The sequence below is a fragment of the Melospiza georgiana genome, chromosome 5, assembly GCF_028018845.1.
Source record: "Melospiza georgiana isolate bMelGeo1 chromosome 5, bMelGeo1.pri, whole genome shotgun sequence".
NCBI lineage: Eukaryota > Metazoa > Chordata > Aves > Passeriformes > Passerellidae > Melospiza > Melospiza georgiana.
In genome coordinates, this window is record NC_080434.1 from 57,393,220 (window position 1) to 57,420,973 (window position 27,754).

The 27,754-nt window shown below is 37.9% G+C and overlaps 1 protein-coding gene across 1 annotated transcript in view; it reads left to right on the top strand.

Annotated features, from left to right (window-relative positions):
- EVC2 (EvC ciliary complex subunit 2) overlaps window positions 1-27,754 on the top strand; it is a 61,252-nt gene that overhangs the window by 8,932 nt on the left and 24,566 nt on the right. The window contains exons 3-12 of the mRNA XM_058024812.1: window positions 326-486; window positions 1,020-1,085; window positions 4,600-4,786; window positions 6,428-6,534; window positions 7,616-7,678; window positions 11,541-11,675; window positions 13,114-13,265; window positions 22,446-22,770; window positions 25,297-25,536; window positions 27,002-27,177. Coding sequence (XP_057880795.1) covers window positions 326-486; window positions 1,020-1,085; window positions 4,600-4,786; window positions 6,428-6,534; window positions 7,616-7,678; window positions 11,541-11,675; window positions 13,114-13,265; window positions 22,446-22,770; window positions 25,297-25,536; window positions 27,002-27,177 — 1,612 coding nt within the window. The remainder of the gene's footprint in view (window positions 1-325; window positions 487-1,019; window positions 1,086-4,599; window positions 4,787-6,427; window positions 6,535-7,615; window positions 7,679-11,540; window positions 11,676-13,113; window positions 13,266-22,445; window positions 22,771-25,296; window positions 25,537-27,001; window positions 27,178-27,754) is intronic.

A 27,754-nucleotide genomic window follows, 5' to 3' on the forward strand; every position in this document is an offset into this window, starting at 1 on the left:
TGTTGAAAACATTAACAGTTGATTTATGGCTTAAACCTTTTAATTCATGCATTAAATACTTTACATTTAAAGGGCAGGAAGTTTTCTGTTGGGTATATGGGAGGAAACAGTTTTCTTCTGACTCCTGCTGGGTTTTGCAGGACAAATCCCATCTCTGTTTCCTGGCTGGCCTCAGTCTCTGTTGCTTGTCGTGATTTTGAGTGCCTTGGGAGAGGCACACGGAGCACCGGTGCCTGAGCCCTCTCCCTGGCTGGCCTCTGCACCAAGTGGCTGCCATGCAGGACCCAGCCTGAGCTCTGATGCTGGATGTTGCCTTGGTTTTCAGCAGTGCCCTTGTCTGAGGCCATTCAGGCCAGCAGAGCCCCTGCCCAGGTGCTGAGCTCGGCAGCCCCGGACGGCCCCTGGAGCCATTCGCTGTTCGCCCTGATCCCCTCCTGGAGCAAGAAGGTGCTGTTCAAACGGGAGTCTGACCTCAGCCGCCTCCCGGTCAGTAGCAGATGCTTTGCCAGTTTCAGTGTTTGTCAGGGTTGTAGCAACTCTGTAAAACTGAATGTTGGGAATTTACTATCCAGTTAGTACATTTCTAGTTCTGTCTCAGATGATTGTGTTCATTTGACCTGACTTCAGCAGCACCAAATAGTTTTGGGATTTCCAAACAATTCCTGTGACAGGTACAGCTGTGTGATTGCTGTGTAAATTCTGATGGAAACTTAGTAATGAAAAGAAGCTGTATAGTCTGATGAACTTTGTGCATAGTGTGTTTTTTATGTGAATCATGATAGTCAAAAGATGAATATATCAATAAGATTCTAATCTAATACTTGTGGGAATAAGTAGTTTTTACACATTTGGACTAGGAAAAAGATTAAACTGTTGGGATAACAAAACTCCTAAATTGGAAGCCAATTGGTACCTCTATAGGTTTTTTATTATTTATTTATTTACATAATTTAACTTGTTGCTGAAGTTTGTGAATTGTGTTTTCATACACTATGTAGATTTTTCCCCTTCCTCCTTAGCCTGAAGATGTGTCCAATATGTCAGTGTCTTCTGAATTTGGAATAACCCTTCAGAAATGTGGCATGGTAAGTTTTCTTACATTTCTCTTGTTGGTAGGAAGTTTGTGTCCAAATGACCTTTCAAAAGTGGGAACCTGATTGTGCCCATGCTGAGTTTTTGGCAGTATGTGCATTTTGATGTTACAATGGTCCCACTCTCTGAGAGGCATTGTTTTTGCAATGTTGATTCAAAACAGAAGTCAGTGAAATCTCAGGCTTCAGGGCATTTTGGATTGTGGTAAAATGAAGTAAAAACCTGACTGTCAGTTTCTAAAACTGCAAATGAGCAAACCCCAATAACTCCAGAGTAATCAGCCAAGAGACTGGGTAGAGATAGACAAATTTTACAAGATGAGATAAACCTTCTGAGATATTCCCCTAGCCCAGCCATGGGTGCCCTACCTGGGTCAAGTGTGGACTTTGAAGGATGAAGCCCTGACCCCTCTGTAGCCCATTATGTGTTTGGGCATCCTAACACACAATCATAGCAAAGCTATTGTGTCATGTCTGAGTATTCAGTGGCACTCACCTGCTGCACAGTACTTCATGGAAAAAGGTTTCATTTGACTTGTGTAAATGCTTGTAAGGAGCAAAGATAAGGAAATTTTTTTAACTTTCCATTTCTTTTTTTTTTCCTGTTATTTTTCCTTTTTTTCCCCCCCTTTTTATTTTCTCTTTCTTTGCACTTGATGAAGCAGGTATGAATTTTTATAATTACAGTCAGTTCATCTTAGCTGTTTCCTGGAGAGAGAGAGAGAGAACACATCCAACTTTAGGACCAATCTGAATTCAGCCCCTGAAATGGTGCCTGAGGGTAGAGGATTCAGTAACCAGTACAGAAGAGGGGACATTATAACCTTCACCAGATCAGCTGTGTAGAGAAGACTGAATATGCATCACATCTCATGGTGCTAATTACCTCTGATGTTGTTATTGAAATGGCAGCATATCATGATTAATGAGGCTGAGAAGTAAGCATTTCAGACATAGAAGTAGTAACAAAGAATCTTCTGCTTTTCTGTCTGTGCATCTCCAGTTTTTATGGCAAAGCCTCTCAGGAACAGGCCTTGAAATAGTCCCATCTTTTTTTTTTCTGCTGTTTACAACAGCCTCACACTGGCTCATTAAAAGCTGCAAAATAACTGCTGTAGGAGATTAAAGGTAATGTGTTAGAGATGCTGTCTTTATCAGAAAATACTTTTGTGGTGCTATTAGTTGTAAATTACTGAAAACTATACAATTATATGTGATTGTCTTCCACCTGCAAATGCAGTTCACATTTAATTTTCCTTGGCTTACATTGTCTTCTGCTTCAGTCCTATTTTGAGTGAACAAATGCTTTCATGCTAAGAGACAGACTGGCCATATGGTGCTCTTCAGCTGTTTAAAATAGAGAAAAGTGCATTTTGCACATTTTCCTCCTCCTGCAATGAATCACTCCTCAGAGCATGGAGGTGTCTCATGTTTGCTTCTTGGAATCAGAATCTTTCCAACATCTTGATGTAGAAATAGCCTTATTGAAACTGAAGTGTTTAAGTTTTACCAGTGCTTCCAGCACCCACTGTCTTCCTTCTTTCCAGAAATGTTTCTTCAAGAGCTTCATTCCATGGTATGATGTGAACTTTTCTGTAACAGTACTACACAGTGACAATAATCTTTAACAAAGCTGAAATAAATCTTCAAATTTAATTGATTGTCTTCTAACACTTTTACCTGTCTTGTTTCTTAATCTCCTAAGTCTTCGTGCATTGGAAGGCTTAATCTTTTTTCTCCTTTCTTTCCCGTTTCTAGTTGTTCTAACTTACTCCTAACAAGGATCCTCCATTCCTTTCAGTTTCTGTGTCAGTTCCTTCCTCCTCTCTTTTCTCTTGTCATGTCCATGCTCTTGCTGTGGTCTTTCATACCACTCTCCCAGGTACCTGAAGTGAACTGCCAAACCATACCTGTTTCTTGATTCTCATCTGCTGATTTCAGGGGGAAAAATCCAAATTTTTTCAACCCCTTTGCAATTGAGCTGAGGTCTGATTGCCAGTCAAAAATAAGGAATGAAAAGCATGGATTTAATATTAATGAGAAATGGGGTTTTGAGACTTTTTTCTTGTTTCATTTTGATTTTGCTTTTTAAAGCAGGTATCTAAACTTTGTGATTGCACGTGAAATGTTGAAAGGCATCTTGACTGCATCATGCCAGTTCAGAAACCAGGAGAGAGAAAATCTGACCAAAACATATTTTAATACTTGTTGATTTTAACTCTCAGAAGCTGGGGTGTAACTCATGATATACAGGCATATGATATCAGCAATGGTTTCCTCAGGAAGATAACTAATAATATATAATAATAATTTTTACACATACATTAATACATACATTTTTATACATTGCTTGCAGCTTCTAGTACAATAAATAGTTGGGAATTTCATCCCTTAATTTCTAAAACTGTCATCTGTTTCTATGCTGAATTAGTAAGAAATGCAGAGATCAGTGCACAGTGAGACCATAGCTACATGTATTGAACCCTGTGGATACCATGGATTCTGGATACCATGAAGTCTTTCACAATTCATATTTTTAGAACTAATTTTTCATGAGGACTGCTTTATTATTTTATATTTGCAGGTGTCCATATACAGTGTAGATGTTTCCTTAAAAGGAAGATCTAAAAAGAGAAAAGTTCGGCCTGAATCATAATTCTGTCAGTTAAAGGACTATTAATTTAGTGTCATTATTTAAACCTCATAAATCATCATGAATATACTATAGATCACCATAGTATTATAGATCCTATAAAGATTTAGACAATTCTAATTTAATATGAGTTACAGAGGAAGGCAGTTTGGGAGGTGAGAGGTCAGTAAGCAACTCTGAATAATTTCATTTAGAGGGTATAATTGCTCAATGAGACTTAAGGGCTTAATGGAATAAATAAATCACATGAGTGCATGTTGCTAGAGATTGGTGATTAGTGTATGACCATCACTGCTAATTGGAAGCAGAGCCATGGACTCCCAAGTTCACTGGGGGCTCCATCTGTCCTCACGTGAGAAGGGCAAGTCAAGACAGCCAGTGTCCTTCAGAGAATGGGGTTGCTGTGAAAGAAAGGAAAATAGAACACAAAACTGCATGGAGAGAATTACTTTGCAGTGAAGAAGCTTGCAAAAAAAACATCCTTGTGGTACAAAGGTAAAAATTTCAGAATTTTCCAAACTCTAGTTATAAAGTTGTGATCCAGTTTTGTGTTGTATGCAGTATCATGGGGATATTCAGAATTTGATTATGCTTCTGGTCCTGTATGAGCTGAGTTTCCACCTTCTGGCTTTCTGCCACTGTCTCCAAGCGACAGCTTGACATACCAAAGATTAAAATCTCACTGGGAATGTGAGATCAAACTGAGTGAAGTTTCATTTGCAGATCACTCAGAATACCTTCAAAAAATGTCTGCACAAATAATGAAGTTTTATTTGTAATCAAGGCTATGAATTTTACTGTTAAGATGTCCATACAGCTATCTTGCACCATTAATACTAATATTTCTGATTTCAGGTGGATGTTGAACATGACCCTCAAACTGCATACATTACACTTGTGATTAATAACACCAACACATTGCTCTCAACAAACATCACAGATCTTATCATCATGGACAACATCACTGGTCTACATGTTCAAAAAAACAGTGGGAATAAGACCACAAATGGCATACAGATTTACAGGAAAAGTTTCTTGCAAGGTAACAAAATCTGCAGTAAAATACCCCTTATAAAATATGTCAGAGTGCATCTGTTAAAATCACAGTATTTCTTTATGTATTTATTTATTTAGTGAATTAATTACAGTGGTGTAAATTGTTTGATTATGAGTTAATACAGGTGAAAAAGTCTGGGAAAGGTTTTAGGCTGCAGTTTCCAATTCTGTCAACTCACTGTTAGCTATTTTGACTCCCACCATTGAACTGCTTCCAGTCTTCCAGGCACAGAACTGAGCCTCCTTTACTTTGTAAAAGTTGCCATCAAAAATGAAAGAGAGTCTTTCACAATTGTATGTGTTAATTTTGGGTATTTTTAAAAATTTCTGCAAAAGGCATTTTAATCATATTTTTGAGGCATTTTTAGACAAGTGTAGCAGCTCAGCTTGCTCAGGTATTGAGGTGCATTGGAATTGTAAAAGGCCATACAAACTGGGAAGATGATTCAACAGAAATAAGGCAGCTCTTCTCAGTATGGGTTCTCTCCAAACTGAACAAATTATGAAGCCAAAGCAAGTAATAGAGAAATAAACCTCTTCCAGTTGTGAAGTCAGATTGTTCCTTTTCTAATTGGTAGGAGTTCAATCAGTGCACATGCATTAAATTTTCTCTTTCTTGATTTCTTCATCTCCATTTTCCTAATCACAAGCATGTTGAAAATTAGCAGCTTTCTTTAGGGAGTCACAGCACTTCTTCAGTTGCTTCAGAAGTGTTCACTGATTTCTCTTTATGATGGAAGTATCTCTGGTTATGATAGTTTTATGGTGAAAGATTTCCACGTAGAAAAGGAAAATAAATAGACCTGAGGCTGCTGTCTGGCTGCAATTGGATAGCCAAACTCCATTCCTGTTAACAGCAGTTTGAGCAGAGGTTGTAGGACTGGTCTTTTTGGAAATGGGAAGAAATTGATGGCTTTCCACAGAGATTTCCTGGAAACTATATATTATCCCTGAAAAAGAATAGAAAAATGGCTTTCATATCTGATAAGCCAAGTTGGAGCTGCTAAATAATTTATTTATAATTACTGAATCTGGAGTTGAAACTAGATTTTCCAGACAAATCAGTGTGAAAAATACTGAAGTGGAAAAAACCCCAGCAGACTAGATTTCTGCATAGTTTGAAGTTTCGTCATGACTATATTAATGCTGAAGTCAGCCCATACCTTGCCTATGTACCTTGTCATGCTCAATTTTGGCCATAATAATTTTTCCATACTTCAGTGCATTGTGAATGAAAATTCAGGTAAATTCTGTCATATTTCTCTTTGGTTTCAATAAGGAGGGAATCAACAAGTTAGTAGTTAAAATTTAGGCGGTCCATTTTGTAATAAAAATATTTTAAAATAATCTCATGTGACTTTTGGTATCAAAAATTAATGTTTTTGGGTAGGTCAGGGCATCATTTAATGCAGTTTCCAGATCCTGGGCTGAATTTGCTTGAATTCTTAAGAGGCAGCAGATATGAAGGATGTTGCTGAGCTCAGGTCCCGTAAACTGTCTACTCTGGATGTGTGGCATCTGCTGTGACAGAAAGGAGAAGCTCCAGTGCTGTTCCAAGCATTCCCTAGGGATCTTTGAGAAATCTTCATGGAAGAAAGCAAATCTCTCCATATCCCTGTTTTAATAGGTGGAGAACACTTTGCAATCAACTACTCTGCACTTCTTGATTCAGAAGAAATGTGGCACGGCAGGGTCCTGACACTGCCTGCGAAGCTAACTTTCAGTTCATCACAGGTATTTTATTCACAATTTTATTCTGCTCCTCACAAGTTTTGTAAAATAACTAGTCTCCAAGGTGGTTCTAGACTCCCTAAACAATGAAGCCATCATGTAATGAAATGAAACTCTTGGGCTCTCTGATTGTTTACCATGAAGTTACAAATGCATTAATTATTCTTCATAGCTTAAGAAGTCCTAGATCTCCTTAAGTAAAGTATTTTTGTGTGTTGTCTTGTAGCCTTTCTTTATACTTTTCATATTTCTCTGCAGATTATTCATTTGCCCTGGAAATAAATGTCCCACAGACTTACATGTATATTGCTGAAGTCTCAGAGAGATTGAAAGTTTTGCCATATTTTTATAATAACTAAAAAAAAAGTTGCAGCCATGGAAAAATCTCATTGCTCATAAGACACCTTTTAAAGAGTTTTCTGTGTCTGAAAGATTTTTCAGAGAAGCTGACAAATCTCCATTCTTGCTGACTTTGGAGAACTCTGTTGCATCAGGCTCTGAAACAACTGGTTCTAATGCTGGAATTAGCCTGACTTTGAGTAGGAGACAGGACAAGTGGTTTCTGCCAAAGTAAAAATTTTCAGTTCTTAAATATAACTTGATGGTTTTTCTGTAGTTTTCATAATTACATGTAATTATCAACTGCAGATATATTTTCATTTCAATTGCCTTTCTCCTTGGTTTTGAAGGAAAAGGTATTCTGTGTGAATGGGAGTGGTGCTAGAGCGGTAGAGAGGAAAACTTTAAAAAACAGGGCATGGCATGGTAAAAGTAGAGATTTATGAAGACTGTGGCTCCTGTTCTGTACATTCTCAGCCAACTCAGATGTTATAGGCAAAGAAAAATTTAATACTTTGTGCATTGGGATATGGGAGAGTGAATCCCACAAAGCAGCTGCTTCCATGTCTTTTAGTGTTACCCCTAAGTACACTGCGTTTTCCTATCAGATTTATTTCAGCTTTAAGCTTAATGAGAAGTATAGCTAACCTTCTAAGGAGAAGCTTTTCTAGAGACTCTAGGCTGTTTGCCAGTGGATTCTGCTTTTTTTTTTTTAATACAGGTAATTTTTTTGTATCTCTCTCAGAATAAAACACATCTTGTATCATTGACAGCATCACTTACCATAACAGAAGAAGAAAAGACCAAGGTAAATTCTATGATTTGATATTAGATTGACTCTCCTGCTGATACTTCTGCACAATCTAAAGTAAATCCTAGGAGCTAAGGATGTACATGTGTACTTGTGTCTCATCACTCAACTATTGGCTAGTAATCACACACAGGTTCTGCCTTCTCAGATTTTGCGAAGGAAACAGGACTAAACATAAGGGGGTTTTTTTTGTCTTAAACCAACAATATTTAGTACAGAAAATCTAAAAATCCCATTATGCTCCTTGCCATGTTCTTTCATTTGAATAATTGTCCAGGCATCGGAAACTGTGGTGGGGATTATGCTCACCTGCTGCTGTGCCTAACCACCATGAGAAAACTTTTTTTTTTCCAGAAGATTAAAAGTGTCCTCCACTTGTTGAGGAAAGGTTGAGGAAAGTATGATGCTGATACTCAAGCCTGAAAAATAAAACTGTGGAAAGAGTGGCATAGTTTATGCTTCCTTTCATTTTTTAACTAGTCATTCTTCCAATATGACTTTCTGTTCTTGGCTTTTGAAGTATTTCTGAAACATAGGTTTTAACAGGCCAAATAAACCTTCAAAATTACATTGATTGCAGCACTATTATTCTTTGAGATAGTTTTTTTATTAAAAAACTGTCTACTTCATCCATCAGTTTTATTGCTAGAGTAATCCCTTCCCCAAACTTGTTTCTCTCCCCCAGCCTCTCATTAATTTGACAGGCTGCTGTTGCAAGGGGTTGTTTTTAAAGAAGCTGTGGCTTGGTTGGCAAGAGTATTGGGATTATTTGTGTTCAGGCAGAAGCAAACAGTTTGTTTCACCACAGAACATTTTGCTGTAGCTGTGCATGTGCATAGGGCTTGCCTGAATAGGTCCTGAAGACTAGAGCACTCATTCCTTCCATGGACCTGTCCCATGAGTTTCTCTCTGCCTTTAGAATAAGCAATCTTTTGGGAGATTGGGCACAGGGGCCTCTTGTTCCAGTATTCTCTTCTGCTGGGATCTCTGCCTTCTCAGCTTTTATTATTGTAATAGATAACATGTCCAGACCTGGCCTTCTTGTAACTGAAGATCAAGTGCCCATTCTGTTAAAATGAAAGCCATGATTAAACATGGTAGGAACTAAAACTATACATAAGCTAGTAAGCTAGAGAACTCATAGTCCCTGGGTAAAGATCTAGTAATATTTCAAAGGATTGGACATTTGTATAGCTAAGAATTACAAATGGACTTGCCATAAATCTATTTTTTGGAAACTCTTAGAGGTGTAAACCATGAGGCAGCTGACTGGGTTAGAAAAATAACCTCATGAATTTGTAAAATTCATGTAAAATTTGCTATGAATTGATTTGCAGCAGTTGCTAATGTCTTAAGCCAAGACTGTAAGCTACATTGGTCTCAACTGACCATGAAAATTTCTGCAAACTGTTATTATAATAAAGCCTTTTTACTGTGCTTATTATTTTTTCCAATTTGAACTTGATAGTTGGACCTCAAAAAGTTTTTGTGAACTGTTCTGTAGGTAGGTAAAATTAGCTCAGCTGCATTTGAACTTAGTAAATCAACAGGCTTTGTAACTAAAACGTGTGGTAAAAATGTGTGGAAAATACCATAAATTTTTTAAAAATAAAGCTTTGGAATTATTTAAAACATGATGTTTCACATGCATAATATTTGACTTTGGGCTGTGGCCAAACATGAGGTGTTTTGGAATGAAACCAGTTTGTGCAAGAAAATTAGGATTAGCTGGAGAAGGTGTGATATATTTTATTTCATTCATATTGTCAGCTGTCATAAATGCTCTCCATCTCAGATTTATTTATTAAAAGTAATTATTTAAGCCTGTTCATGGATATGTTAAAGCCAAGGCACATATGTGACTAAGTGGGCAGTATTTGGGAATGACAAGCGAAGAATTAATTACATGGTCATGACAGTGTCATGCTACATTGGTCCCATCAGCTTTCACATGATTTGTTTGAACACTTAGATACTATGCTGTTCTTTAAAGTTTTACAAACCCTTTCTCTTCTGTGCCACTGGAAGAAAGTTCTTGCTTGCCTGGAACAAGGTAATTTTGTGGGTTATGAAAAAAATATGAGTATTGCTCATCTGAGTGTCCATGCCACAGCGCTTCAGGGCCTGTCAGTACTTTGTGCCTCTACCCTTGGCTGGGGAACTTTGATGCTGAATGGGACACTGGTGAAAAGGGAAGCTCTCCCATCCAAGTCTGTTGCATGGGAGAGATGATGATAATTCCTTTACACTGATTTTCATGAGGCTTGCTTCCCTCAGCACCATGCAGAGCAGTGGGAGCATATCAGTTCTTGGGCCTGTAATGCCTCTTCCCGCTGCTGGGATGGCTTTAGAGGCTGGCTTCAGGAATGGCTTTTCAGGCCTGCTGATGTGTCTGTGGTTTGAAGGTCATTCTGCAGGGCCAACACTGGGCTTGACTTGAGCCAGGGCTCTGGCACCTCCCCTGCACCATCTGCTGTGGTGCTTTCAGATGGCATTAAAGCACCTGCTGTGTTCTGCTTGGACTGACAGCCCCCCAATGACATGGACTGTCCTTCCAGAGCCCATTTTCTTCAAATATGAAAGCACAGACCAAACTGCCTTCCCTCATGCAAACTGACTGTCCCACCATGGGTCTCACCTCTTAGGAAGCACAGTCATTCCATAGCTGGTGCTTTTTCTTCACCAAAAGAAAAGCAGCTTCTTTCCAGCTTCACAAATTCATAGCCTCACCAGATCCTTGCTTTCTCCAGAAGCCTCAAGAGATCCTTAAATTTCACAGAGTGCATGGAAATTAGACAAATGCAAGTGGGTTCCGACAAAATGATGGAGTTTCAAAGCAGCTTTTTTTTCTAAGTATTATCTGTGGCATCTCCTGTTCCCTGAAAGTGGAGGGATCTCAATCAGAGTCCTGATGTGACAGAGGTGTCAAATTACAATAAATTATTTTCAAATTGTGGGCCATGTTTGAATATCATTTCCTATGCAGAATTACCATTGACTCTGTGGAATGCTGTCAGGTTTCTGTTCCAAGAAAAAAACAAACCCAGCTTAAAAGCAGCATGTTAATTATTTACAGGTCCTAGCCCCAGCAGAATGATCAGTGGTGAAACATTATACCAATAGCTGTGCTATGTTTTTCATTGGAAGATCTCATAGAACTAAACAAACACTGAATTAACTTTTGCTACGTAGAGCATGAAGTAAAAATGAATTTTTAATGCAATTCAGTTTAAAGATTAAGAGCTAAAGTGAAAGGTCTAAAAAGTTGTTTGTGGCTTATGGTTCTGCCAGCCTTTTCTGACTCAGGCTAATGCAGAAGCTGCAAGGTTGCACACAGATTGGGTGGGTGCCAGTTGCATGTTCATTCTGAACTTATATTGGTACTTTCTCCCTATGGTTTTTCTCAGTTTCATTGAATCAAGAAATGGCCATTAATTAAAGTAGCCAACATCTGACTGACTTTCCAGAGCCTGTGAGCAACATCAAATGCCAGAAATTTCAATGAGAGTTCTTAGGAAAGTGGCAGCTTTGGAAAATAAGCTATTAAGTACAGGGCACCCAAAAGTCAAAGCAAAAAAATTTAGTCTGTGGGGTTCTCTTGCTTGAAATTCACAGGAATTTGGACAAGGTGAACATAGCAAACTGTGCTGACTTGGAAACCTATTGAAAATACACACTTGTTTGAAAATATTCATCAAAATGTAGTAAGAGCATAGAGCTGAGAAATCCTGAAGTTCTGTGAAGCCATTTAAAAATAATTTACAGTTTGCTTACAGTTACAGTGTTTGAATTATAGTTATGATCTGACCTTTTTACATATTAAAGATAGCATTTTAATGAAATGATCTTTTAATTTCAGATTTTATACAGCCATGCCATTAGTGCTTCAGCATTCTTCATTGCTTTTTTCGTTTCCCTTGTGTTGACATGTGCTGTCTTTTTCATCATTTACCGAACCCAAATATTAAAATGGAGTTTCTGTTGTAAAAACCAGGTGAGTTGTACTGTCTGTCAGGGTAGGTTATTTAATATTTTTTACTGATCATATGTGATGATTTAACTTGCTAAGATTGTCTGAAGAGTTTTTGAAGATGAATAAGAAGCCACCAAGTGATGAATTTGGCTCACAGATAATGTAATCTCTACATCCTCTAAACTTTAGTGCAGTCAGGTTTAGAGGTGAGTGTAAGAATGATACCCTGATCAAAAAAAACCTGCTGTCAGTACCTGGATATTGGCTCTAGATCAGAGGGGGATTACCCTTTGCCTTTTCATGTCTTTCCATATTTCTCTCTTCCTCCCCCTCCATCCCTCAGAATAAGAAGCAGGATGTCTCTGGGTTATAAGAAGTTGTCAAGGGAGTAGACAACTTAATTTGAACACAGCAACTTTGGTGCAATTTTTTTCTGATTATCAGGAATAGGGATTTGTGTTTTGGTCTTAGTTTCTTCAATGTGCAATAATATATATCTTCAGTGATTAAGCAAAGCAGATGGGATTGAGAATGAAGTATTTTCATTGCTCTGTTCCATTTTTAAGTATTTCAGTATATATTGCACCAGAGAAAGAAAATACAGAATCCGATAGATATTAATCGAGTTGGTGCAATTCCAGCTATTCTTACTGTTATTTTTGTATTTATGTAAAGTATAACAACTTCATTAGGAGGGAGCTAGAGACCTTAGTGAGACTATTGCAGTGATTGGAGCAGTCCTAAGAGAGTGTGCTGAGAGCTTTGATCCCCTCATTTGCCAAAAGGGTGGTGATCTCTCATCCCTCTGGACTGACCAGAGTAGCTCACAAATCACTTACAGCCTTTCTGCTGTTGAAAATCACACCATCAGTAACTTTTATTTATTTTAAGTCTGAAAAATAAATCTCTTTAAATTAAAAGGATACAAAAGAAATAGTGATAATGAATTAGTAAAAAGGTCCAGCTTGGTCTAGCAGCAGATATTTATAGTGGGGTTTTTACAAAATAGTGTTAGCCCTCAATCTGAAGTCTCTGTGAACTAAATCACTTCCATCATGGATAGGATTCATTTTTCCATGTTTTTCACCTAATAATACTGTAATGTTGCCATATGTAATTTGTATAGTGTGGCAATTCTTTTAATTACCTAGAAAGTTTGAAGTGGAAGACAACTTCCTAGATGACTTTCACAAGTGTTCTGTGTTCTCCATTTCTTAATCTGTATTCCAGATCAGATATATACTAAAAAAGATCAGTCTGAGATAAAAGTAGTATATTTGATTTCAGATACATATCTGATTGCACCTCTTTCTACTCTTTGCAGCTTTACAGTTTGATGATAAATAGAAACCTTCTCACCCAGAGGTAAACTGCAATAAAATTAGATCAGACACTCATTATACATTCTTTTATAATCTAAAGTTTGCTACTTTTTCTCCCATTTTTTTCTCTTTTGTAGGAGACACAGCCTGATCTAAGCCAAAATCACAAACTGGAGCATTCTCAATTTAATTCAGGTGATCTCTTTAGTGAAGATCTAATTATGAATGACCAAATCATTGATATTCTGTCCTTTGAAGAACCTGGGAACATGCATCAGGCTTTAGAAGAGTAAGAATTCACTGCCATTACATCACATTTATTATTTTACCATCAGGCAAACCTTTGAATATGTTTTGAGTATCTCCTCTTTATTGTTTTTTTATGGTGTTTGTTTACATATATTACTGAACACGATGCTTTGTCTCTCTGTGGTTCACTATGTGAAAGGAAACTTCTTGGTGTGCAAGAAAATACTGAAACACAGTATTCTACTATTGCTTAATACATTCTGCTTTCAAAAGGGTGGCTTTTGTCCTAGAAAAGAGAGACCCTGCTGAGTGCCAGCATTACTGTTCAGCAGTGTATTTTGAAAACAGCTGAATCAGAGTCTAAGGTGTGACAGTTTGTAGTGCTGCCAGAAAGATACCATGTACCTGTGATTGCTGGGACCACTTGCTAGAGCAAAGAAACACTCCTGCTACTGTTGAAAGGCTTTTTGACAGAAACATGCCACTGCTAAAGGTCATCTGTTCTTCAGCTGAATTTTATAAAAAGATCTTATGAGAGGATGAGCAAATGTTGCTTATGCAGTCTTATCATTAGCTCCTGGTAAGTGAGGCTAAAGGCAGTAATATACAACTATAAAGTCTGTAGAAGCCAAAAAGTTACAGAACCATGGATGGAATTTTCTTTCTTGAAGGGTAACTAACAGCATTATTATTTTCTGCCTTTCCCTGATAATTGGGAACTTATGTCTATAAATTGCACATAGGTGCTTGCTTTTATAACTGTGTAGCAACTCAGGCTTTGAGAAGGCTTATCCTGAAAATAATTTTGTGACTATTAAGAAGAACAGGATCAAAGATTTTTTTAAGCTCACTTCAGCATTAATTTATTTCAGGGATAGTTAGTATCTAGCTAGGTTGAAAAAATTTGCTGGACTATTTTCAGATACATTATGGATTAAAAAGGTAAATATTCTTGCAGACCTTTCTAAAGGTTTATTTTTATAACAGGTTTATTTCTAAATGTATAAAACAGGATTTGTCATCTTGTTTGAATATGTGTCTGGGGATGAAGCTTTTTAATGTTTTTATAAAGTTAGTGCATATGTCTCTTGCTTCCTTTTCTTTCCTCAGTTTCTATTTTGTGTACCTCTAAAGAGGTAGAGCATTGCAGTGAATAAAGTAGATGCCCATTAGTCAACACTCACTAACCTGCTTTACCTTCTAAGCTATCTTTTCCTTTTCCAGGGTGAGGATAGTAGATAGACCACAAAGGTGTCCACAGTCAGAGTGATTCCTGCTATGAAAGATGATGGAAAGGGTGTTAGGTATTTTCAGCCAACCAACATCATCTTGCTTGTATGCTAGCTTGGTAATCCCTTCTGTGTGTTTTGGTGCAGGTATGTTTCATTTTTGTCTATGTGACACACATACAAGCTTGCCAGCATAATTGATAGCATCCTTTTCATTGTGCTCTCATGGTTGGAATTATTCTAGTCTTTCAGATACAAATGAGAAAAATACTCTGAAGAGTAAGAGCCACATGTTGTTTTATTCTTTGCAGCATAAAGGTGTTCTGTCTTCTAAGAAGTGACAGTGCCAAATTGTTTAGGAGATACATCAGGAACATGTGTTCAGTATTTATGAAGAGGGACAGCTTTGGAGTGTAGACAGTTTGCAGTGTCAGGAGGATTGGCTAGAGAACAAAACATACTTTTAATGTTTCATAAGGAATCTTCTTGGTTACTCATTTTGTGAATTTTGTCTTAATAAGTCATATCCTTGATGTACATTGTGCAGCAAAATAGCTTGGCTTTTGTTCTCAGTAGGTTCCTTGCTGTGTGTGTTACTGAATATTGGTTTCTGGGCAGTGAGTACTAATGAGGGGAAGCTATATGACTTGGATATTTGACTGGCATACTAGAAGATCATGCTCAAAAATTTTGTGAGTCTCTTTTTCTGTATGACTTCAGGAGAATGTGAAGAAAGCTGAGCAATTTGGGTTTGTGTCCAGTGTGATGGAGCTTGACCATTCTCATAGTCTCAAAAGATACAAATGTGTTAAAGAGAACTTAATTTCTTTAAATGGCTTTTCACTACTACACCTTTTCTTTTTAATCTTCATTTTGTAAGCTGTGCTTCCTTGAGCTTGTCAAAGCTTTAGCTGAATATGTACCTGCTTGCTGGTACACACTACATACTGCCAATTATTTTAGTAAATTAGTAAGTAATATGTGTATATTGCAGCTGATTTTTTCCTGTGGTAGAGGACACTGAGCCCAATGTACTAGAGAATAGGATCAAACTGTCTCCAAAAAGCCTTGATAGAAAAATAAAAACAATTTACCATGATCTTAGAAGTTCACTTTTTCTTTTAAAATCTAATTTTCTTGCTGTACACACCAGTTTGATTTGCTATGGAACAAATGTTCTATTTTTTTTAAACCTTGAATTTAAATAGAAAGTAAGAATTAAGAATATTAAGGGATTGGAAGTGACCTTAGAGATCCTCTAGTCCCAGCCCCCCACCATAAGCAAGGACACCTCCCACCAGACCAGGTTGCTCAAGGGCTTATCCAGCCTGGCTTGGAACACTGCCAGGGATGGGGAATAAATGATCATGTTGTCATAGCACCTAGACTTGACTATTCCTACACTGAAAATGGTGAGAAATAGTTGCATGGTTAGTACAAAAAAATTATGAGGAGCTAAATTTCTGGTTTTCATAACTTGGAAAGAATATAATTAAAAGTTTTAGAATTTTTGAAGGGAGAGCATATTCAGTATTCTCTTTTTGTGAAATGTGTACAATGCAGGAATAGAACTAGATGGTAATCACGTTGATATAAGATGCAGTGAATGCTCACGGTATGAACTCCAAACCCTGCGTTTGTGGTTCTGTGTTATGAATGTTGCTAGAAACTTCACAAGTGTGGAAACCATACTTTTTTTTTTTTTTTATCAGAGATCAACTGCTTAATATATTATGGGAACCTGTAAGACTAGGGAGCTGAAGAAAACAAGTAATTTAAAATTGATGAATGCATATCTTTCTTCATCTTAAAAATGCCACTTTTCTTTGATGTTGGCTAACTATGAAGTGTTTAGAATTATGTGGGTCATTTCTGCTATCTACCTGGAACAATTTATCTCATCCAGAAGAGAGTCTTAGAGTTATGCTATTCCTAATGCTTTATTCCATATTATTTTTAATAAAGATTGATATGTCCTACCATTTCTGTCATCTGAATACTCACCCTGTGTGGATAGATCAGAAGAATCTGAGGAAATCATAGCAGAGCTGGAAGCTCCTCAGGCATTCATGCATAATGCATATAGCAATAATATTTATTTATTATTTTGTGAGTATCCAGGCTGAAGTTGGTGTTTGTGAAATCAGTGGTGAAATGTGTGAATGACTTCAGCAGAAGCAGAATTGGAATCTTTCATACACTCTTTTTGCATAGTATCTTTTCTGAGAAAAAGAGTGAAATAACCATTTTCTGAACTGTGTTGCAGCAGCACTATTATAGGTAGATGTATTTTTTAATTTGATTTTCTGAAGATCACCAATTTGTCATATTTCTTATTTTCTGCAAGCAATGCAGAGGTTCTCAGTCTCTTAAATGCTGTATTTTAAAAATGTTTTCTAAACAGATAATTGTAAGAATTGAAATACTCTCTTTATATTGCTGTGGAGAATTAAAGGAATTTGGTAGGTGAAACTGGTGCCAGAGCTAATTCTTAGACTTTCTATCAGGTTTTCATGAACCTTTGTTTTCTGAAGAGCTTCTGGTCTCTCAGCTCAATTTTTCATCTTTTTCTGTTTTTTATTTAGTTATTATTTCTTGGCTGTATATCAGGAACCCTGGTTTTGGTTTTGTCAGCATTCTGACCTCTGGAAAGCTAAACTTAACCTGTGACTCACCCATGTGAAATCATCCTTAGATAGTGCTCATGTACCTTTCTTAGCAATTTCATTTACTGCTCTGATGTTTGTGTTCTCTGTTAGGCTGCTGCAGGAGCTGTGCTGAGTTCACACCTGGCTAAGTGCTGCAGGACTGATGGATGAACTCCCCCAGTTCAGAGCTGGCTGCAGGCCAGTTCAGCTTCTGGTGTGTGACAGAATATTCTTCAGACCTGTGCTAACAGAGCCTGGCAGCAGGCAGGGACCAGGGAAATGCAGCACATCCCACTCTGGCTCAGGAGTGCAACAAGAATTTGGGTTTGGGCAGTCAGTAGCTGTGGGTGGGTGTTCAGACCTCATGACATTGCCTCTGCTTCTACTTTAGTGCAGTTTGAGTCTCCTGCAGAGGTTTGTGCCCTGTTGTGCTGCAGCTCTGTAAATCCCAGCCCTAAAATGTATACAGCCTCTGTTGAGCCTGGAGCCAGCAGAAGAACATGGAATGCAAAGGAAGGAAAAAGAAGGGAGGTGTTGAAGGGAGGAAGGTATGGGGCTGCACAGAGGGGTCACATTGACATTCTTTAAAAAGCCACCAAGAAAACACAACAACAGACTAAACAGACAAAAAACCAAAAGACAGCCCAGTTTACTGATACTGTATTACTAATCCCTCAATAAATGGATAATTTGTGAAACAGCACATCAACAGCTTTTGAAGACCACTAATGCCCATTACGCTCAAATTGGCTTTCTTTATTTACTGTGACTAAAGCCAGCACTGCAGGAACTGGTTTCTTTGTGATTCTTCTTGTCTGACTCTTTCTCCATCTTCACTCCTCTGAAGTGTGACAAGGCAACATAGCCCATAATGTCTGGATATTGTCCTCCCATTTCTTTCCTCATTGCAGCTGTCCCATCGTCACCCACTGTGCCACGGGTACAGGACATGTGCTGCTCTGGCTGTAAGAGTGGATGCCACAGTGCTGGGGTGCTTGTCTGTCTGTCTGTCTGTCCTTCCCTCTTTCCTTTCTCCTCTCCATCCCGAGTTGGTGCAGCTGCTGTGCCTTAGGGCTCTGAGTCACTGCTGAAGTGGAAACAGTGGAGACAAAGTGTCCACAAATGTCTCTAAATTACTTAATTACATGCTTTTCAGGAGCCTTGTGTATTTGAAGCAGTACTTTTACAGAAACAGCTACAACAGAGCTCCACTCTGCTCTGGATACTTTTGTAATACGTGTGCTACTAATTAGTTTCCATTGGCAGAAGAGAGATGAGCATTCTGAGAATGACATTCTGTTTTCATGAGAAAATGTCATCGAAGGGAAATTTGTTTAATGCTTCTCTTCCTTTTAGACTTCAGAAAGTTGCATTACAGTAGTTTCTTAACTTTATAAATTCAGAATTAGTTTTTAAAATGTGTTTGAAAGCCATTAGTTATTTTTAGGGCTGTTAAATTCAGCAGCTGTAAGTTCTCCTATTCAAAAATTCTCTCTGTGATTTGAATAATAAGTAATTTGAATAATAAGACTTAAAGCCACAAATACATGGTCGTTAATGAGAGGTTTCAATTTTTTGTAGTGTGTTGTGTTTTGGTCTGTCTTTTTTTGAATTAACTATATTTGGTTTCCTGACCTCAGATGCTTTCCTATATTCTTTCATTAGGTCTGTGGAGGACATCACTTGCTCAGGAACTCTCTCTACTTCTCTGCGTTTGGCATCTGGGATTCTCCCCTTCCAGATCCCTCTAATAGATTTTTAAAACCTCTTTCTCTTCAAGTGAGTGAAAAAGCTTTGCACTTGCTGTTTGAAGTTTCATTTTCTATGTGTCAGTTCAGCTTTCCCTCCCCTGCCCTTTTGTGTTACCTGCTTTCGGTACTGTTCTCATCCTTTCTCTGCATGCTTTGTCCAACAAAATCTTTCAACTTTTTCATCAATAGGTTGCCATCAGCTACCTGTACTTCATTAGCTTTCATGTTTCTATGATGCTGAATATGCTCAGGAAGTGAGGCAAGACCTTTTAAACATCAATTACTGTAGCAAGCAGAGTGCAGAGCATTTAAAACAAATTATTAAATGTACCTTGGCTGGAGGAGACCGAGTGTCAGGCTGGAATTTTTTTTCCCTATGTGCGTGAAACGTTTAATCTGGTTGATTGTAAATATTGTTCTTCTGAGGGACTTCAATGAAACCAAATGAAAGCATTCAGTTTATTATATGTACAGGATTCCTGCTTTACTGACCATTGGTGTGAAGCAGCATGAAAGGGCTGCCCTCAGCCTCTCTGTTTTGAGTAAAGAGCTTGAAGCAGAAGCAGGGTTTCTGATCTGTGTGATGAGCTTGCCTCATTTCTGCTGGCTGCTGTATGAAGCCCACAGACCAGAAGCAGGACACATCAGATGAAGGGAGCCAGCCACAACCTTTCTTCAGCTGCCACTGCCAAAAGGTGATAGTGTGGGTGCTGTCTTCAAAGATGTGACCTGGGAGAGCTATGGCTTGTAATGATTTTTCTCTCTGCTGATACCCTTGGTTTGGTGGAACAGTTCATAAATTTCCCTTCCATTGCCTTCTTCACCAGTGTGCTGTCAGGAAAATGAAGAGTGTGAGTTGCAGGTTAAATACACCTGAGATCCCAGGAGCCTCATTATTCACTTGCTGACACAGCAGCAGCAGGTGATTATTACCCTTGCTCCTCCTGCATTTTACATCATGTGGAGTTACTGGGGTACTGTAGTTCTTGAGGGTGAAAAGGAGCATGGGAATCTTGCTGGAAATGGAATCAGGTTGAGTCTGTAATGACTTGCAGCAAGTAGGAAGAAGTGCTGTGGGAAGACTGAGGGAAAGAAAATGTTCTGATGGTGCTTCATTTTGGTTTTCGTTCTTGGTGTCACTGATGAAGAAGAGTGGAAAAATAACAGGGAAGTGGGTGAGGAATAGCCTTTATCTTCTTTGAGGCATGCTTTAAAAAACTCCTGTATTTGTGATGAGGAATAAATGATGTGTTATGAACTATGTAACAATGTGGTAGAGCTGTGAAGTGTAAATTTCCAAGGAGAGGTGAAGAATTCAGTCTTTCACATCTCAGTAAGAAAGGGTTAGAGGGTGCTGGGGCAGCCATCTATCATTGTATGCTTGAAGAACAGAAAAATAATGACTAAGCAACTTGTTGTTCCGGCAAACAAAGAGAGTTGAAAGTTGTAACTAATAAAATTCTGAGGATGAGGCATTCTTTGGAGAAATTACCTAGTGGAACAATTGATTAAAATGTTTAGTTCTTTGTTAGGGGATGCTTAAAAGCCAGGATGTTTCTCACAGAAGACAAATATGCTTCAATTAAATTAGAGCTGCTGAACTTAAAGCAGGAAATAAAAAAGAAAAATAAATCTGGTGGCTTGGATTTTACAGGCTAGTAATGAATTTGTGAATCTATGAAGGAAAGCCCCCTACAACTGCCTTACAGTCATTAGAGAAATAATATAGCAAAAAGCTCCCATTCTCTGATTCCTTGTTTTTGTTTAAGTGCATTTACACAACTGTTTTTTTCAAGTTGTCAAAAACAACTTGATAATTGCTGGCTGTGTCAGCAGAAGTCCTGAGACTGTAAGCAAAATTACTTAGGAGAAAACACACATCCTGTTACCTTGATCCTGCCATCACTTGCCCTCTTTCCTGGAGCAAGAAGGACTCTGCCCAGGGATCAGTGCCCTGAGGTACTTTACCGTGAGTGTAGATGAACGTTCCCCAAGAAAGCCATGTGCCTCCAGCTGCAGTGTCCATCTGTAGACAGGACAGAGAAGCTGGATGCTTGTGTTGCCCTGGGGATATTATAGCAAATATTAGCTCTTAGAGGATCTTCAAGTTACTGTGAGAAATGTTTCAGGCTCATGGTACTTCAATTGCAGGAATTTCTGTTCCTGTATATAAAGAAGAGGGGGTAAAATAGAGGAGGTTTAGCAGCTGCAGCCAACCAGCCAGCCTTGCAGCAGATTGCCATGATGAGGACAGCCATCACCAGTGTGTTTCTGTGGTGTGGAGAAATTGCAACAGAAAATCAGTCTGTGGTAGATGATTACATTTCAAAGCCAGTCTCCCAAATACTCTTCAAGTGTTTGAGTCATTGTGAGAAAACAATTCCACCCCATCAATTTCAGGATGGGGAGAATACATCTCTTGTGCTGTCAGGGAGGCAGTGATGATATGTCAGTTGTTTACTTTTAATTAAACTTTACTTGCTTTCATAAGGAAAGGAAAGTTTGACCAAAAATCACAGTGTTTCTAGATTTGCATATCTTCACTTATACAATTCTGAATGTAGTATCATTCCATTCTCTTGCAAGTCTTACCAAGATCTTTGCTATGGATTTGAAATTTATTCTGAGATTTTTCTGCAGAAAAATTAGGCCAATAATTTAGTGTAAGCAAAAAAAATGAATGAGTTTAAGCCCCTAAAAGTATGTTTTTAGGTCACAAAGAAATTTGTATATACGTGGTCCACACACAGAAGTATACAGTGTTGTGTATTCATGTAATTTGACATGCAGGAGCATCCACTGAATTTTCCAGTGTGAAATTGAGTTCAGGTGTAGAATTTAGAGTAGTTACATTGTATATGAAATTAGAATAATTATAATTCCAATTTAACTCTACAGATAAATGAGAATGGATTTATATGCAACACGACGTATCGCATTTTCTAAAAGTTCTTGTATTTCTATATGGTTTTAATCTCTTTTCTAGAACTCTATTAATGTTCATGAGAGACAGATACCAGCTATTTTATTTGTATTAGCATAAAATTGAAACTGTCCCTTCTTCCCTGCAGAGAAGGGAGTACACCAGCCAAGAATATGAAACAGTGATGTATCAATCTAGATGGGTCAGTGAGTTTAGAACTATTTTACAGTCAGTAAAATTTATAGTCTATTCAGGTGCCCATTTGATCTGCTTCCCAACAGAGATAGCAGGTTGGTTTTGTTCCTTTTTTTTTTTTTTTGGTCGGGAGGGTGTCAGACATTTCTATTGGCTTTTATCTGAGGGAATGTTTTGAGTATTAGTAAAGAAAAGATTTTTCTTTTTCTGTCTGAAATGGAAGTGTGGACATACTTAATTAAAGTTGCTGTAGTAGAAGTTGACTCACCCTGTTGTTGAATGAATAATTACTATCATGATTAATAAACTCATATACTATGATATTCCTGCACATCTCTGACTGCCATTTCACTACCCAATATTGAGTGAATCTAGATGCAATCTGGAGATTGAATGCTCTAGATACCAAGATCTTGTTTTCTGACAGAAATTTCCCATAATCTGTGGTTTCTAACAGTCCTGATTACTTTGCAGTTTGGAGGTTGCCAGCCTGACACGGGCAGATGCCGATCTGGAGGCCAGTCGAACACAGATCTGTAAGGAGGTGATTGCTATGATGTTGAAGAACATGGTCTTAAATCACAGCCTCTTTCCTCATGTGGAGAAGAAGATAAGTTCAGTTTTCAAAAAGCAGTTTCTTGCAATGGAGGAAGAGATTCAAGAGGAGTATGAAAGGAAGATGGTGGCTTTAACAGCTGAATGTAATCTGGAAACTAGGAAGACAATGGAGGCTCAATGCCAGAAAGCACGAGCTGCAAGTGAAGAGGCTGAGGAGTTAATGAAGAAAATTAATGAAAAGGTAAATCTGGTTTTAAGCCAAGATATTTTGCATCATTGGTAGTTTTATGGAGATGTTTTCTCTTTTAGGCTAGAACAGCTTAGTTGTCCTCCTAGAAGAGTAAAGATCTACAATTAAATGGGTTCAGAAATTCAGATATCATAATCAGGGTAGTTATTAAAAGAAATTGTGTTTAATTCACCAGAAAATGATTTTTTCTCAAGACAATCTATGACATCTGAAGACAAAGGTTTGTCATTACCCTTTTTGTTTTGGAGTTTTTTTATAATTACTTATATTATTGCAAAGTGGTGTACTTTTATTTACTGTATTTTACTGCAGCACTTTCTGAGATTTCAGACACTGAGGTAAATTTTGTGCATTCAGAGTAGAACAAACTCCCTTCATCATAAACCTTACAGTCTAGGTAAAACGCTTCCAATATTTATGTTCTGTTTTTGGAGAAAATTAGAATATAAGCACAACCAAGGGCTGATTTCCCTCTGAAATGAGTGAAGGCAAGCAGAGCAATCTGTATTATAGAGCAAGGAGTGGACTTTTCTTGGAAATAGCCTTTTTGTAATAAATAAATAACTGAAGTCAGAGTAAGATTCCTTATAATGCTCCAGTCTCCCATGTATTTTTTTGAGTATATTGGATGTTTGCAATAAAACTGATTTCCCCCCACCCTTTATTATTATTTTTAACAACTTCCTGTGGCTTGGAAGGATTCTGGTAAGTTTTGAATATTTCATCTCTGTAAGCTTAAAATGCCAAAATGCCCCAAGTTGTTGTTTCATATTTGTTAAGAGGGTGACTTGGTGGGAACAAATAGTACAGTTTGTTACTGGTGGGGCTTTGCTTCTGGATCACAAGTGGTATGTGCATATCACATACCCATAATTGTTTAGGTCATTTATGACAATTCATGATTAAAGTTTTGACATGAGAAGTTTTTTTTGCAGAGTGTGACCCATTAAATGTACTCCAGTATGCTGAGGCTCTCAGGAAGTACTTTGCTTTATCAGGCTGTGGCATAGATAAAATTAATGGCACAAGGCTAGTGAGCCAGTAGAATTTCTCTGAAATCCAATTTCAGGTGGATTTTAAATTGTGACTCTGTGGAACTTTCCATGCCTGTCCTGACCTAGCACCTAGAGGTGCTAGAAACACAAAAGGTGGGAAGGAAGAGATACTTGTGGGCACCTTCTTAAGGATGAGTTGAACTGTACTCTGCTGGAGGCTTTCTCCTTCAGCTGGACATAGAAGGAGCCTGCACCTCACTGAGATAAGTCCTGCCTTTGCAGAGAGAGGGCCCTGACTGAAACTCAGTGTATGAACTCACAGTAAATATACTTTCACAAAGTGGCTTTGATTTGTATGAAATGTATTGGTGTTGGGGCTGTCTGATTAGTACTGAAAATCCTGAACAGTAGGAATCAAGCAAGCAATTAAGGCTAGTCCAGTATCTGTCCTGATGCATTCACCATATCCTATCATTGCTGTTGACTTTTCTGTCTATAGAAGGACCTGGTTTTATATGTGCCCCAGTGCAGAAGGACATTCTGAGTGTGAGGGTTGGCTCAGCCCATTCTCCTGGGCAGCAGGTGTACTGACACCCAAGGGATGGCAGTGGGAAACAACTAGAGCATGAACCTCCTCCCCTTCTCAGCCAAGACATAGAATTTCTATTCCTTTTTGATTAATTATTTGCTGCCTGCAGTGTGTCTCTCGGGAAAGAGAAATGAAGTGCAGAGGGCAGTTCTCCTCAAGATAACTGGTATGAAATTTAGAACAAGACTGACACTGTGACTTTTAGGTAGCTCTGCTGGCATAAGAAGCATTCTTTGCTCAGTGGGACATGTATGTTTTGATTCTATAATGACTTTATGCCATCTGAGATTAAAACTATGAATATGTAAGTCTTACTAGAGAACTAAGAGGAAATATTTCTGGCAAGGAAGCTTTGAAAGTAATTGACATTTAATACTACTCCATGGTTTGTAAATGTAAATCTAAAGCAATGCGCTTGGATTAATTTGTAGAAACTGATGGTTAAAGTAGGTCACCAATAATAAAAAACTTCTCGAGATTTTTAGTAGAACAGGGGTTTTTTTCTAATTTGTGTTGTTTTTAAAATTATTTATTATTATTTAACTGGTATGTGTTATGAGTCTGAGTCTGTTTAATTTTAATAGGATTTCAGGATTGGTGAAACCTAAAAATTAATTTAATATATTATCTTTGTGTTGAATTTCATGGCATTTTATATAATTTATGTTTTATAAGACTTGTGAATTTTAAAAGGACTTTATTATGCCTTGGAAGTGATATCTGGATTAGAAACTGGCAGCTGTACAGCCCTGCCATCCAACAGGTGAAAACTGTACAAAGCGTACACTGATTCAATATTAGCCTTCACATAAACCTGAAATGACAGTGGCTAAAGTATTTATAAAATTTATATGAGCTAGTAGCACTGATATTTTAAAATATGTTGAATTCTGAAAATCACTTCTGAAGCATTTATTTCTTTCTTTTCTGCAGCCTGCTATAGAATGCAGAAGCCTTCTGGACAAACTTCACAGGCTGGAGCAGGACTGCCTGAAGAGGTTCCTTTTCGTAAAAAAGGAGGAATATTTTGCAAAGGCTTATAGAGAGCTGGCTGTTACCCAAAGAAAGGAGCTCCATACCATCTTTTTTACACAAATAATAAATGCCACTTCAAAGGGAGAACTGAAGGTGGAAGCAGCTAAAACATTAGTTGAAGGTTACTCTAAAGTACAGGTAATAGGATGATAGCTATATTCCTAACCTAAAGACAGAATATAAACCTGCAGTAACTTTTGAGAATTGTTTCAGGATTAATGTTATCACTTTCATAACAAGCTTTTGTAGAAAGTATTTTAAAAGATTATAATGCATTCATTATGCACATCTAGACATCTACACAACTGTAATCTTGATGTATATTCACATGTTCAAAACCCCCTAGGCACCAAGTGGTCTTATATACTTCAGAAGATGTACTGAGCTCCCCAGTCTAAATATGTACATTATTGAAATTGTGGTGTGTCTGAAGTACCATGATTATGTACTTAGAGAGGTTGAGTATCTCCAGGTTCTGTTATCAAGGGGTGCTGATGGAGAGTATGTTCAGGATTTAAGTTTTGCTTTCATCTACATTTTAAGCCTCTTGCAATAGAGTAGCTGAAGTTATTTCCTCATGGTTTGCTTTTTTTTGTTTTGTTGTTTTTACTCCCTTTGTGTTGAAAGTTAGTGCTCTGGATTACAAAAGTTCTGGGCATTTTTCTTCTGGCTGCTTCTTGAGGAAGAGTATGATTGTTGTGGTCCTGTAGGTTGAGGGAGTTGAGGGAGGAGGTTAAAAAAACAGTATCTGGGAAGTAGGTGTCAGAGCATGTAAGGCCCACTCCTAAAACCTGATGCACAACCTTGTATACAGGAGCTACACATGGCCCACTGTCAGAGGGAGATGCAGCAAGCACTTTGTGCAGAAGATAGTTAAGCATCTAGATCAAAGAGGTAGAGCAAGTGAAAAAAGGTTTGACTGTTTTGGCTGCTCAGACACGGGTCAGGTAACGAGCAGACCTTGGCCATTTATGCTGGCAGAATGTCTGCTATAAAGCACTGTGTGTCTAACTCTGGTCTCTGCCCACACCCATCTGTAGGTATTTAAACCCTTCCTGTTTGCCACTGTTGGAAGGGGGAACTTCTAAGCCAGCCTGTGTGCAGTGGGCTTGGCTTTCCCTATGCTGTACCTACGTACATGGAAGAGTTGGCTTTGAAGCCAACTTATAGACACCTTTGAAGCTGTGCCCCTTTATGTAGTTATACAGTTCATTGTAAAGAACAGTTCTGCTAACACTGGCAAGGTTGCATGTGTATGTAATAGTATGTAATAGTGAATATCTGATCAAATCAGATCTGATCACCTGTTAACTCAGGGCACTTAGGACATGCACTAACTGTTAGGCCAAAAGCTCTGAACTTTTCTCTCTTTTTTTTTTTTTTTTTTTTTTTTTTGTTGTTGTTGTTGTTGTTGTTGAAATAACCATAGTCATTTGATGTGATCATTAGAGTTTAGTTGATACAAGCTTATTATTTCCCACTTGGAGGAGTTTTTGAACTTTGCCCTATTAATGACAAATCTGCTCTGACACTCACAGGTGTTAGCCAAAATTAGTGTTACATCTAATTAAATGTTCACATTTGTTCATATTCTTTCCTGTAGGGTGACATTGAAGAGCTAATGGATTTTTTGCAAGCTTGCAAGAAATATCATCTGAGTAAAAGGTTTTCTTACAGAGAATATCTTATAAGTAAGATACAGTCAAGGGATTCTCGTGTCTCTGCTCTTATAAATGCCGCAGCAGCCCAGATACGGAGCCTCATTAACAAAACAGAAAGGTAAAGAACTCAACTGTTTCCTTGTCAGCCATTTGACTATGTTACCTCACAGACAACAGACTCTTCAAAAGTCTTTTTTCTGTGTTACCTAGCAGAAGAGAGGCATAAAATGTTATCTTTCAGTTTATTCTAAGAAAATATTTTGTAACTAATTGACTTTGTTAGTTAAATCCCAGCAGGTGCTAAGGTGAGGTTTTGTTGTCTGTGTCCACTTTGTACAGCACAGAGATGAATTGCTGTAAACATGTAGTACCTGGTTGTAATTCTGAGTTCAGTGGGAACCAGACTCATCTAAGATTCTCAATATCTTTATACATCCATTATTTGTGTAAATACTTGTCAGTCATGTGAAAACTCATGCCAGAGTCCATTGCAACATGTACTGCTGAAGATCATTTGTCTGCATGCTTTATACACAAATATCTGGATTTAACAGAAAAGAACAATTTTGATTCACTTGTGATTGAATGTGTTTGAGGAGCTGGACATATAGTTTCTCTTTTTGAGCTGGAAATCTTGAATATTTTCTAAAGAAAATAGATGAAGTTTATAAATAATTTAACTGGAGGATTTTGAC